At 40.2% G+C, this 13,842-nt stretch overlaps 1 protein-coding gene across 2 annotated transcripts in view; it reads left to right on the top strand.

Moving 5' to 3' along the window:
• The window catches only part of ERCC6 (ERCC excision repair 6, chromatin remodeling factor), a 71,697-nt gene that overhangs the window by 38,724 nt on the left and 19,131 nt on the right, over positions 1–13,842 (top strand). For both annotated transcript variants that reach the window (XM_044240008.1, XM_044240007.1), the window contains 3 exons: positions 748–883; positions 11,828–11,998; positions 12,392–12,568. In XM_044240008.1, coding sequence (XP_044095943.1) covers positions 748–883; positions 11,828–11,998; positions 12,392–12,568 — 484 coding nt within the window. The remainder of the gene's footprint in view (positions 1–747; positions 884–11,827; positions 11,999–12,391; positions 12,569–13,842) is intronic.

Raw genomic sequence — 13,842 nt, 5'->3', positions numbered from 1 at the left:
CGAGCTTGTGCTGAATTAAAGAAATGGAATGGTTTGTCCAACCCTCGTCTTCATGGATGTTTAGGTAGCGTCCATTTTTTCCACAGTGTAGATAATGCTGCGGTGGGTATCCTGGTCCATCAATGTGTGTTTGGGACTGCTGGGTTAGTGGGGGACTGCCCTTAATACTCTTGCTGTGTTGTGCTCTGCTGCTTTCCACAAGAACAGCGCAGCTGCACTCTTGGTGTGGGCTCTCCAGGGGAAGTGGTCACTGTGATCACCTCCCTCCCCCCCACCCCCGACACACACACACTATGGAGAAGCCAGCCATGCGGTGTCAGGAAAGCAGGCCATGGCAGTTCGAAAACTGATTGTAGACATCGCCACGTCCACTGGTAACCACGTCCCTTTGGGCCTGCCAACCTTCAGAGCACTTCTGTCCTGCTTACTTCCCACAGCTGGGAGGTTGGTTGAAATTGTGTGGGTGGAAACTCCTAAGATTCTCCTAGGTTTGAAGAGCTATGTAATACCTTCCCTCACTTAGAATTTGTTAAGTAATTTTTGCTTCATTTTCTTTTATTTTACTCTGAATTTCATTTACTGGGTGTTAACTTAAACAGCTTTTTCTTTACAGAAAATATCAATAAATTGCCACAGCTAGGCTTTTCTATTTCAAGCTGTTACCTTCCTATTTATTTTCTTTTTTGGTGGTTACTCGTCCATATGCTGTCATTCATGGTTGTGTTTTCTTGGATGTTTTGGGTGCAGGTTCAAGGGGTTGGGTCCGACTATAATTGTCTGTCCAACGACAGTGATGCATCAGTGGGTGAAGGAATTTCACACGTGGTGGCCTCCATTCCGCGTGGCAATTCTACACGAAACTGGCTCCTATGCGCACAAAAAGGTAACACTACAATACTTCAGTACCTGTTGGTTTGCTTACTTTTAAACTTCTCCACTTTACATATTTTTCCTTTGATTCCTGTATTTCTCAAGTGTATGTTCCTGTGTGCTTTTATGCATTAACTTACTGTTACTGATTTAATTTAGAGCTGTATGTTTTCAAAACAATACGTGAATGTAGGCTTTATCATTCTAACAGTTCATAGTGCCTTGAGATATGTTTGTTGTCCAACAAAACACAACTGGGCACAGACTGGGCACCATAAGCCTGCTAGCATGAGTGGGACCATGCACTGGGGGCTTCCAGAATGGTTAAGTAGTCGGATTTGGGCCATTAGCAGCTTTCTACAGTTTTAGGAAAGTAATGTAATAACTCATCATTGGTAAGTACATACATTTAACATGGTTTTCAGCATATTTTTAATGAACAAAGGAACAACCTTTACAATTATGAGAATTTCTTAATTTGTATTGTTTTTCTTATTTGGTTGTTTCTTTTAAAAGATTTTATTTATTTATTTGACAGACAGAGGTTTCAAGTAGGCAGAGTGGCAGGCAGAGAGAGAGGAAGGGAAGCAGGCTCCCTGCTGAGCAGAGACGGTGGGATCATGACCTGAGCCGAAGGCAGAGGCTTAACCCACTGAGCCACCCAGGCGCCCCCAATTTGTATTGTTTTTAGTTAAATTGCTTTGTGTTCTCTGAATCCTTGGTCATCATGCAAGCCTAATCACTGTATTTTGAAAGTTGGGTTTCTTCACTTATTTGTAGTTTTAGTCACCTGATGAAAAAGGAGGTTTATTTGTGCTCAGATGGATAGCATGAAGAGATTGTATTATGCTTTTTAAATTTTCAGCCTTGACCATCCAGACTGTGAGCTGGGTGAAGGGCCCATAAGCGTTTGCTGAATAGCTGATAATTACACTTCTTCCCTGTGGGTTTGCAGGTTACTTTTTCGAGATGAAGTGGTAGTTTGTTATGAGTTCTTTCTTTCCCAAGTCTTTGGAGCTCTTGAGTGAGCCTTGTTTACCCCCACAAGAGCAGTGTGCCTGAAAAAGCTGCTGAATGTTTGCCTCACTGAGTTAGACACACGTGAGCCCCTGAGCGCCATTGTTTCTGGAGTTTGACCCAGTACCCCTTTCCTCCAAACTCCCATTTTATTCACGATTATGAGTAAGTGGAACTTTCGATAGAAGTGAATCAGGAGTGTCTGTAATTGGGTAGCTCAAGTTCAGTGAGGTGGAATCCTGCTTATACTAGCTGCTATTAAAGCCAAGTGACTTTGTCCCGAATTTTAAATGATAAATGAAAAACAAACTGAGTTAAAGTGATGAAGTAGGGTTAATGCTGTGATCAAAACGAAACAAAACAGTGATTTTTAACAGCATGAAAATAACCATTTTGATTGTTTTTCTAGTCAAACTAAATGGTTGTAACTATCTTTTTGACACCTTTTTTTTTTTTAAAGATTTTATTTATTTATCTGACAGAGAGAGAGATCACAAGTAGGCAGAGAGGCAGAGAGAGAGAGAAGCAGGCTCCCCGCTGAGCAAAGAGCCTGATGTGGGGCTCGATCCCAGGACACTGAGATCATGACCTGAGCCGAAGTCAGCAGCTTAATCCACTGAGCCACCCAGGCGCCCCTCTTTTTGACACCTTTATTAAACGTTTTTGATGTCTTTTTTCACTTCCATCATCTGTTGACATTTTGTAATGTTTTGTGTTGCAGAATCCAGCAGGATTCCTTACTTGATGTTTCTCTTGAAAAGGCACATTTTTCATAAGTTCTCTTTATCTTTTTATTTTCTTTTGGGCTTCTGAAGGGTATATATTCAATTTCACCTTTATCATAGCTTACTTACATTTCCTCTTTTATTATAACCTGAAAAACTATCTTCATGTAAACCAAATGTCTCTGTTGGTGCCTTGCTTCCTTGTTTGGAGGGTAGAGCTTTGGAGAAGAGACGCTTCACTTGTTTGCAGGGATTCCATCTTCTGAGGTTGTTTTGCACACACAAGCGCATGTATACATGTGATTTTTCATAATTTTGTTTGATGATTTACAGTTTGCTAAGGACCTTAACTTGAAGTTTCTTATTTAACTTTTGAGGAAAAGCAGTAGACGGGTGTTTTTCCTCTGACCCTTAATTAACTCTACCAGGTTTTTTTTCTTTTTTTATTAATATATAATATATTATTAGCCCCAGGGGTACAGGTCTGAATTGCCAGGTTTACACACTTCACAACACTCCCCATAGCACACACCGTCCCTAATGTCCATAACCCAACCACCCTCTCCAACCACTGCTCCCAACCCTCTTGTTTCTTTTTCGTTATAAAGAATCCCAGATCTCTGAATATGTAAGTTGTTATGCAAAAGACCAAAAAGATGTTTGTTTGCATCATTTATTATTTATTATTGTTAATATCAGTTTATTATTTGTGATGAGGATATTGAAAATACATTAAATCCTTTGCATAGACCTTGTTAGTAACACTTCCACGATCAGAATTCCAGCTGCTAGATTAAAAAACCAAAGTGACATTTGATACCTTTTTTCATTCCTTTTAATATTTGTTCTTGAAGATCTTTGTCACCACTCCAGCATATCTGTTGACTTGCAGATAATGTGTTAGATTGGAGTTAAATACATTTTTTAAATTCATATCTCAAATATTCTCTCAGTGTCTGATCCAACCCAGCATCTAACCCCTGACTTCCTTTCTGTCCTTATCAACTAGGATTCTTTTTCTCCATGGGGGAGCTTTCTGTGCCCCCGGGCCTGTCCAGATAACAGCTCTCTGGCATAGGGACATTCAGTGCTGGAGAAAATATGGAAGAAAAGAGAATTTCTCTTTAGAAAACTTGAAAGTACTGATTCAAGAATTGTTCTGCTTATCATTCATGTAGATTGCCTTTATTTTCCTAATGATTTTTTGTAACTGATATGACATAAAATTTTGAAAATCAAAGTTTCCATTTAGAGCACAGGCATCAGATGATCAGTTTCTGAATGGAGCGCATCCGTCATTCTTCTTCCTTACATTGCCTTTTAGCTCCCCACCTCTCACCACATGACCCTGTATTATCTTTGTTAATACTCTCTTTGATTGACAGCGTAATTTAGAATTATCAAATGTGAACCCAGCAACCATGCAGAAAAATATGTGGCTGGTATTTCAACCAAACAATCAAATCAGATACAGACATTTTCAGTCGTCTGGATCTTCTTTTAATGGTCAATTGAAATCTCTTTCTTAGGAATCTAAGATTTTTCTTTTTCTCATTATGTTTTGTGATCCCTTTTTTCTAACATAGAGAAACCTGATATGTGAGTTGATAAACACTTACTTGTTTAGTAACTATAAACATGACATTGCATTTGTATTGTCATTGCATTGCATTGTATTTGAGGCTGTTAGCGCTCCAAAAAATGCATATGGTGTTTTTGACTGACCTTGAAAATCTAGCCATTTTCTTGGGGAGAGAAAATGCCTGAAAAGATAATAAAAGAAGGGAGTTTTGTGGTACTTATGCTATAACTCACAGTGGATGGTGGCATCTTTAGCTACTGTGTTATGAAGTTTATTTAATTATTAAGGACCCCTTTTTCAATTTTCTGGAAGATGTTTAATGAGAAATGTCTTCCTTATATTTTTAAAAAAAATTTTTTTTTAAGATTTTCTTTATTTATGTGACAGAGAGAGAGATCACAAGTAGGCAGAGAGGCAGGCAGAGTGAGAGGGGGAAGCAGGCTCACCACTGAGCAGAGAGCCGTATGTGGGGCTCGATCCCAGGACCCTGGGATCATGACCTGAGCCGAAGGCAGAGGCTTTAACCCACTGAGCCACCCAGGCGCCCCTGTCTTCCTTATATTTTGAACAGTTGTCACTTTGTCTCTCCCACCTTTCCCTGCTGTATCCTGCAGATACAGTAATTCTGTGGAATATTTGTGATAATTCAAAGAGGGTTTTTTTTTGTTTTTTTTTCCAATTTATTTATTTTCAGAAAAACAGTATTCATTATTTTTTCACCACACCCAGTGCTCCATGCAAGCCGTGCCCTCTATAATACCCACCAACTGGTACCCCAACCTCCCACCCCCCCGCCACTTCAAACCCCTCAGACTGTTTTTCAGAGTCCATAGTCTCTCATGGTTCACCTCCCCTTCCAATTTACCCAAATTCCCTACTCCTCTCTAACGCCCCTTGTCCTCCATGCTATTTGTTATGCTCCACAAATAAGTGAAACCATATGATAATTGACTCTCTCTGCTTGACTTATTTCACTCAGCATAATCTCTTCCAGTCCCGTCCACGTTGCTACAAAAGTTGGGTATTCATCCTTTCTGATGGAGGCATAATACTCCATAGTGTATATGGACCACATCTTCCTTATCCATTCATCCGTTGAAGGGCATCTTGGTTCTTTCCATAGTTTGGCGACTGTGGCCATTGCTGCTATAAACATTGGGGTACAGATGGCCCTTCTTTTCACGACATCTGTATCTTTGGCGTAAATACCCAGGAGTGCAATTGCAGGGTCGTAGGGAAGCTCTATTTTTAATTTCTTGAGGAATCTCCACACTGTTCTCCAAAGAGGCTGCACCAACTTGCATTCCCACCAACAGTGTAAGAGGGTTCCCCGTTCTCCACATCCTCTCCAACACATGTTGTTTCCTGTTTTGTTAATTTTGGCCATTCTAACTGGTGTAAGGAGTTTTATCTCATTTTGACAAACTCATGACAATTAGAGGGAATCACAACAATAGCAGCATGGCTTTTGTTATGACCAGACCCAGGTTTGAATCTTACAGCTTTGTGACCTTGGGCAAATCACTTAGCTTCTCTGAGCCTAGATTGGTCTCTCAAAAAATGAGTATTTTTGGTAATTTTGTGAAGAGTTGTTGAGGTAATACGTATGCACGAGAAGCTTAGTGTCTCAGGTAATTCTTTTACTCATTCATTTACTCAGGTAATTCTTACTGTTAGAAACAAAGAATGTTGTAGACCCATTCTTCTGTGGTAGTCCGAAGAGAAGATGCTCTGCTGTTGCTGACTGATTCAGTATAAATACTCGCTAGACTGAAGGTTCACACTTGCTTTATCAAACACGTTCACAGGCATTCCCATCTAGACCTTTTTTCTCACATCCAGATGCATTTGGTCCCAAATGGAAACAATGAAATAGCATGTTAAAGTTCTTTTGGCGAAACACAAGTTGTGATTAAAGAACAAACCATGGAAAACATGGCTGTTTGATGAAACTGCAATCACGTGTTCTTTAAAAAGGCCCGTTTTTCTGCAACAGTAGAGTCAAAGGACTTGGCTTTTTAAAGAGCTGGAAGGGAGTCAGGAAAAAACATAAAAATTAAAGTAGAAAAGGGCCACATGGTCCCTCAAGCATCCTAAATATTTCAAACCAATTCCAAGTACACAAATTATAACACAAAGTGATGTAATTCCTATTAACTTCAGAGACGGTGTATACACCTGATACAAGAAATGATAGATGCTATGCTTGTTCTGTGAGGTATATTGTAAAATTATGTTGCTGGAGCCCTTTTTTTCTTCATTGTCAGCACAAATCCTTGTTTATTAAAGATTTAGCTTGAAGGAAATTTTAATTAATTACAGGTGCAGTAAATCCTGCCTGGGAAGCTGCCGTGCTGTGTTTACCGTGAATGGCCTTCATGTGCCTGTGCTCCACTCCGCTCTCCCCGCTGCCTGACAGTGTGATTTATGGCTGTTGTTTTCTACCAGTCCACTGTTTGCCCTCTAGGAGGGATTGGTCTCCTGAGCCTCCATAATAACAGCAGCACTTTCACAGACATCTTTTAATGACAACAGCACTGCATTCAGTAAGTCAGGCTAATTGCAGATGTACCCTATTAATTGCAAAAACTAGGAGAGGTTACATATTTTACAAGCTTTTAATTTGAAACCGCCCGAGATGATTTGTCTTAAGTGTTTGGATAGAGACGTCCATAATATTCAACAATTCGCCATTATTGAAACTCTAGTCTAGGCAGTTATAGAATTCTGAGATTGAATCAGGTGAAAACAAAAAGTCTTACATGGTGTTTTTTACCCAGTGGCTGTTAAGTGGAAGTTACATTTTCAATAGGACATTTAAAAAAATTTCTTATGCTTCTTATAAAAGTCTTTTTGATTTTTACTCATCATCATACATCTTTCTGAGTATGGTAGAAATTGTATATTTCTGTGGCTTAACATTGTAGAATTTTCCAAGTAAACTTTAGTCCTTATTGAACATGCAGAAGAAGGTGACCACAGTGCCAGTGGGGTGTATTTGAGAGGGTTGGCATCTCATTTGTTCTCCTGTGGTGAAGTGATATCCAGAATCCAGCTTGGGGTAGCATTCCTTGGCAGGGTTTAAGGGAATGGCCATGGCGAGTCTTGGCGTCCAGCAGTTACAGGAGTTCAGGGTCCCAAACAAGTGGACCCACATTTGTAGGGCTTGTCTATGACCCAGACATTTTATAAACGTGGGTGGTAATTTGATCCTCTTTGGTTGTGAAGCCCCAAACATTGGTAGTTGTTTTCATCCCCCTCTTGTCTCTGTGTATGCACAGAGTTCCAGGTCTAGAGGGGAGTTGGGCATGGACATTCTCAGTTTCAGTCTGCTGCCTTCTCGGGTCCTAACTGCTTCATGAGTTCTAGTAGCCACTGCTCTCTTGGTGGGGAAAATGAGGGTAGAGCTGGTGGCAGCTGCCTGTCCCCAGTCTCAATGGAAAATTGAGATACAGAAGAGCTCTTAGGATCTGCTCTGGCTTCTGAAAATCACGGGACTTGTGGATGAGGCGATCGAGGTGGTGCAGTGTGTCTTTGGACAGCCCACCTTTCTACATGCACACTGGTAGCTGTGGGGGGCCGGTGGTGGTGGATAAGCAGTGTAGTCAGGATGAAAGGGAGAGAGGTGAGTCCCAGGAGAAACCTGTCTGTGTTTTTGGAAAGCTCTGAGGTCTGAGGTTTTTACTGTGCATTCACCATAAGGTACAGAGTTGGGAAATGGTTAGTCAGGTGTGGTCTTCAGTGTAGGACTGTGCAGGCATTGAAAACTGTGAATAGGAGGACAGCAAAGTAGTAGTCAAAGTAGTAGTAGATAATACAGCTCTCCCTGTTAAACCTTTGATGTGTACTTGGTATCGTAGATTTATGAACTGGGAAGTTTTGAGTGTGTTATGACATGAGAGAGTCATTTCTCCCAGTTTGTTTTTCTCTTTCAAAATTTTTTTGGCTCTTATTACACCCTTTTATAACTCTGTTGAGTTAAAAAAATATTTCAGTCCTAGTTTATTAACATATTAAAATCATTTTTGAAGATGTTGAATTTTTAAAAATTTGTATTAATTATAATTACATGAACTACTGCGTTAGGTTTCTTGATATTTCACTCTTACTGTGATGAGCCTTATTAGGTTAATATACAGCTAGGTTTCATTTATAAATAACGGATCTCTGCTAGGGAGTACACGTGTGTGTTGTGCCTGTTAGTTTTGAAAACAGGGTTCTGTTGGCCTTAGAGTAACGCATTTCAATGCGTCCTGTCTTTTCCTGCATTTTGAGATAGGTTAAACAATGGGATGGATTTCTACTTTGCTCATGAAACCCTTTGAGTCTGGTTGGCTTTTGATGAGAAGAGCATATACCGTCTTTTTCAAGTTCTTCAGTAATTGGTCTGATCGGTTTGTCTCATTTTTCTTGGGCCTATTTTGGTACTTTATTATTATTATTATTTTTGAACAGTTGTCCTCTGTCAAAGTGTTCAGGGTTTTGGCATTAGCTTACTAGTGGTGGTGGAGAGAAGCCACATTTGTGTAGTGTCTCCATCTGCGTTCTGCTCTTTCGACATTCTCATGCTCTGCGTCTGAGTCTGGTCTTTGGGCTGACTTGACAGATCTTTGTCTGTTTTGTTTGATTTTTTCAGTGGGCTATTTCATTTTATGGTTTTTCAGTTCTGCCAGTTTTGTTTTTTTAGGGTCCACTGAGTTTTGTTTTTACCTTATTCTCTCATTTTCCTTTTTTTAGCAGGTTGCGCTGGCTGACTGTTCCGCCTGAGTTTAGAGTCAGTGCCGCGCAAAGAATGAGTACTCTTTGTGTGGTCTGAAACTGCTGATACTATGTAAAGGAGCTTGGGGATGGTGGTGCTCACATCATTTGTATCTTAATTTTTGACCTCATGTTTTCTTTAATCTTACTTTCTCTCTTCTGGTCTGTCAGACTCTGGGAGGCTGTGCCGGGTCCCCTGCCGGCTGTGGATGTCCTGCTTCATCAGCACAGCTCTGACGGCTTTGCGCCCCGGGTTTGGTGCGGGGCTCCTTCTCCGGTGTGCACGGTCTCCTTTAAAATATAAAATATCCCTCTTTTTTTCTGTTCAGTTCTTTCTGTCTGCTATTTGTATTTCTAGTCCTGCCCCATTTCTGTTTGCGTTTCTTGGGTAATGCCCATATTTTCAGCTTTCAGTGCCAGGTTTGTTTGGGTCTGAGGGTTGGGCCGTGTGTACCCACGGGAAAGTCTTGCTGCTAATAACCCTGTCATTGTGGAGACTCCTGGTACATTTCATCTGAAACCAGCGATTATATTTTCTATTTTCCTGATTTTTTTTTCTATTTTCTATTACTTTTTCCCCCTAGAGTGGTTTGACAGTTCCACAGTCTGTTTCTTTTCTTGTATTCATGTGGAAGTAGCAGCTGTGGGTCAGTAGATGGGCTTGTTTTTTTACAAATATAATCCAACGTGGTTTTCTTTCACAGTTAAAAAGTGGACAGTGTCTGTCATCTCTGCCCCTTTCTACCCTTGGACAGGGCGGGATTTTTAGTACACATATTTCTCCTGTTGTTATTCAAGATTTTGTTATATTAAACTAGAATTATAGTGACACTTAAAAATATAACCCCCCTTTTTAAAAGATTTTATTTATTTATTTGAGAGAGAATGAGTGAGAGAGAGCACAAGCAGGGGAAGGGGCAGAGGGAGAGCAGATTCCCATCTGAGCTGGAGCCTGACGTGGGGATCTGTCCCAGGACCCTGGGATCATGACCTGAGCCGATGGTGGACACTTAACCAACTGAGCCACCCAGGCGTCCCCAAATATACCCCTCTTTATATTTTAGATTTATTCTTAAAGGTTTAGTTAATATTTAAAGCAGTGTTTAAACATTTACTTACTGTTTTAAAACAGATTTCCTTGCTGTCCAAAAGTAGAGCATTCCTACAAAACCTTTTCGTACCCTGAAACGGCTTGAAGTGAAGAAGCACTTACCATTAATTTATATGGAAAAGTTCTTGAGCGTTACCTACCCAAACAGTAACCTCTCTTAGGCTTTTCTGATACCTTAGGATACATCTTACTAACATGCACAAAATAAATCGAGATAATGCATAGATGCTTATAGATCCGGTTCAAGGCTACGGCGCTTGCTGCCCAGATGCTGAGTGTAGTTCTCAGGCAAGGAGCTTGGTGGCGCCCCTCTCGTGCTCGGGGCGTGGGCTGCCTCTATAAAGGCTCACTGCACAACAAAGACAGAACGCTGCTTTTGCTTTTCACCTTTTTTATAAAAGTGAAAATCCTCTTTGGCTTTCTTTGGGTGGGCAAAAACGGGTACTAATGTATGTGTTTTGTAACAGCGAAGAAGCCAACTGAACTTTGGAAAAGCAGAGGATACCTGTAATATTTGAAAGAACTGGTGTAATATTACATGTAATTTACCCTTAAATTTTTTTTTTTTCACCGTTAGGTATGAGACAACGTTGCCTGATACTTAGTTAATACTAGCTTTGCAGTTAGCTGCCCGTCTATGTTCACATCTTGACTCCTCCACTTACCAGCTGTGTGACCTGATATATTATTACAGTCTCCCCCCATAAACCAGGGGTTCATAAGGACTCTGTCCTTTTTCAAGGAGTTGCTGGGAGTGCTCTGTCTGCAGTGAGCATTCTGGGCCTGGGAGCTCTGCTGTCTGCTGTTCTGCAGAGTGCTGTGTGTTCCCGGCACACTTTCTTCTGCCCTTGGAAAGGGACCGTGTTCTTTCAGTGACCACACCTGGCTGGATATATCATGTACTATACCTGGCCTCTCTGGCTGCTTTATTTTCTGTTTTTGTCTGTCTGGAGGTAGAATTTATTTTTTCTGTCAAGCATGACTGCTAGTTTGGATCAGTGCAGAATTCCAGGGTCAGAGCGTTTCCCCTACAATTATGGAAAGTCTGGCTCTTTGTTTTCTGACAGTTTAGTGTAACAGAAGAGGTGTCTTTTTCCTCTGAAGGGAATCTTCTGTTTTGTTCTGACTAGAAGCTACAGCATTTTCTCTTTACTTTTGGAATTCTGGTAGATATATTCCTAGCGATAGGTCTCTTTTCAGTGTTTCTCCCTGACACTCCATTACTTTTTGCTCTATAGACTCCTGTTTCTCCTCAGAATTTTTTTCTGTCTTTTAAAAAAAAAATCATTGTTTTTATATCCTTTTCTATTCTCTCCTCCTGGAATTCATGTTCTGTATCAGTAGAGTGCCTGAATTTGTCTTTCTGGTCTCTCTGGCCTTTCTCGCATTTTCTTTTTCTGGTTTTAAAATAACAAATCACTTCCCATCTATCTTGTTGTTTTAAGTTTAACAAGAATTGACACAAAGGATATTTTAGAAAAATAAATATTGGTTAAGTGTTTACTTATTGTAACTTTTTCTAGTTTTCTTTTGAGGGCCCTCCTCCTTAAGTAGATCTAGTAGTCAGTGTTTACAGAGTAATGAAACATAAACTTCCAGTGCTGATAATATGTAGTTGTAATTGTATGTATTGTGATTGTATACATATTTTAAAAGTACATTAGATTACATCATTGAAAGATTACCATTTAAAGAATCATGTTCATTTAGTTTATTTCAATGAGCTTATTTAAAACTGGTTTTACCATTTTATCATCATTTTAGGAGAAACTAATTCGAGATATTGCTCATTGTCATGGCATTTTGATCACTTCTTACTCCTACATTCGGCTGATGCAAGATGACATTAGTAGGCATGACTGGCACTATGTGATCTTGGATGAGGGACACAAAATTCGAAATCCAAATGCTGCTGTCACCCTTGCTTGCAAACAGGTATGAGCTTTTATAACAAGGGAGATTTCCAGGGACAATAGTATTTAATTGAAAATAAACTCTGGTATTACACTTACTGACTCTTAGTGCAGAAAATTCTTTATTCTTGCCCATAATCATGGTTTTAAAAAATTCAAATTATTCACATTACTGACTGTGTCTCGTAGGGATCAGTTGAATGTAATCCAATCCAACTCTCATTCCTAGTGTTCAACTTGAATATTCTTCCCTCTTTATTTTTTCTATATTGCATAAAATGTCTACATTTTGGAGATTAAAGTGATATGTAAAAATGTTAAATAACCAGGATTGTGTGGACATATTTTGGGGTAGGGATGGTGATCATCTCTTGAAAAATGGATTTAACAAAAAGTGTTTTCTTTCCCCAAATAGTTCCGCACCCCTCATCGCATCATCTTGTCTGGCTCGCCAATGCAAAATAACCTCCGGGAGCTGTGGTCGCTCTTTGACTTCATCTTCCCAGGAAAGCTAGGCACATTGCCTGTGTTCATGGAACAGTTCTCAGTCCCCATCACCATGGGGGGGTATTCAAATGCCTCCCCGGTGCAGGTAATGTAGTAGGCAGCTAACACTTGTAGGCGTTTTAATATTTAAACTGTTCCTACTTAATACTGTACTTTGTAGCCAAGTCATTCATAATATAAGGGAAATGGCCAAGCTTATAAACTGGTATCTGCCCCAAATCACAAAATTATTTTTGCTTGAGAGCTCCTGTTTTTCCAGATGAGTTTAAAAAAATTATCTAATATATTCAGAACCAGTCAGAAAGTGTAAAACAAGAATGAATCAGTTCTGGACACTATAATTTAGTGTATATTATAAGATAGTGTAACAGCTTAGAGAAGGGAAAGCCAGGGAGGACTGAGTTGTTCAGAGAGGACTTAGTGCAACATTTAAATGTTCTTTAACCCAGTTCTGGGAAAACAGACCAAGAAAAGTGAGGGCATTCTAGATCAGGGCAGTGGTGTGAACACAGCCATATTTTGTGGCCATGGGCCACAGTGAAGAGACATGCCTGATTGCCCTGGAGATGCTTGTGAGGTAGCCGGGAAGGTGTGGGTGCCAGAGATGGGGGCTTTGAAAGGGAGGCAGAGGCTCTCAGGCAGCAAAGAGCCACCGAAGGTGTCTGAGCGGGAGGCTGAAAGATGGCTGCTCTTCCAGGGCCACTCAAGCTGCAGGTGGTGATGGGAATGAGGCTGGCTTTGAGGGACCTCTGGGAATTGTTAGGGGTCAGGGTGGTGAGGGTGGTGAGGACCTGAACCTGGACTTGGATGGTGATTCTGAGAAAGAAGGTGGGGAGCAAAAGTTCCAAATGGCATCTTTTCCCATTAAACAAACAAGACGTGGGGGCCCCTAAGATAAAGGAAATGGGGTAGAAATTATAAAATTTGGAAAAATTATAAAAAGAACTCCTGTACTCTTTTACTAGATCCACCAGTTATTAGCATCTGCTAACATTTTGCCACATTTGTTTTATCTTTCCTTCCCTACGTCTGTGTACCCATACACACAAATTTATACTGTTTGTTTTTCCTGAATCATCTGAGAGCAAGTTATAGACATTATGTCCCTTTATTCTAAATCCTTCAGTTGTGTATTTCCTAAGAACAAGGACAGCCTCCTATATAACCACAGTAAAAATATCCAAATCAGGAGGAAATTTAACACAATACAACTCTGAGGTCTAGACTGTAGTCATCCACATTTTGTCAATTCTTCCAGTAGTTTCCTTGTCTCTTTAGTCTTCCTTTAATCTGCAACACTTCCTCTGTTTTTGTTTTGCCTTTTGTGACTTTCCAGATGACGGGCCTTGTATTTTGTAG

Source organism: Neovison vison, chromosome 2 (genome assembly GCF_020171115.1).
Source record: "Neovison vison isolate M4711 chromosome 2, ASM_NN_V1, whole genome shotgun sequence".
Taxonomy (NCBI): Eukaryota; Metazoa; Chordata; class Mammalia; order Carnivora; family Mustelidae; genus Neogale; species Neogale vison.
This window is presented reverse-complemented; position numbering and strand designations above follow the sequence as displayed.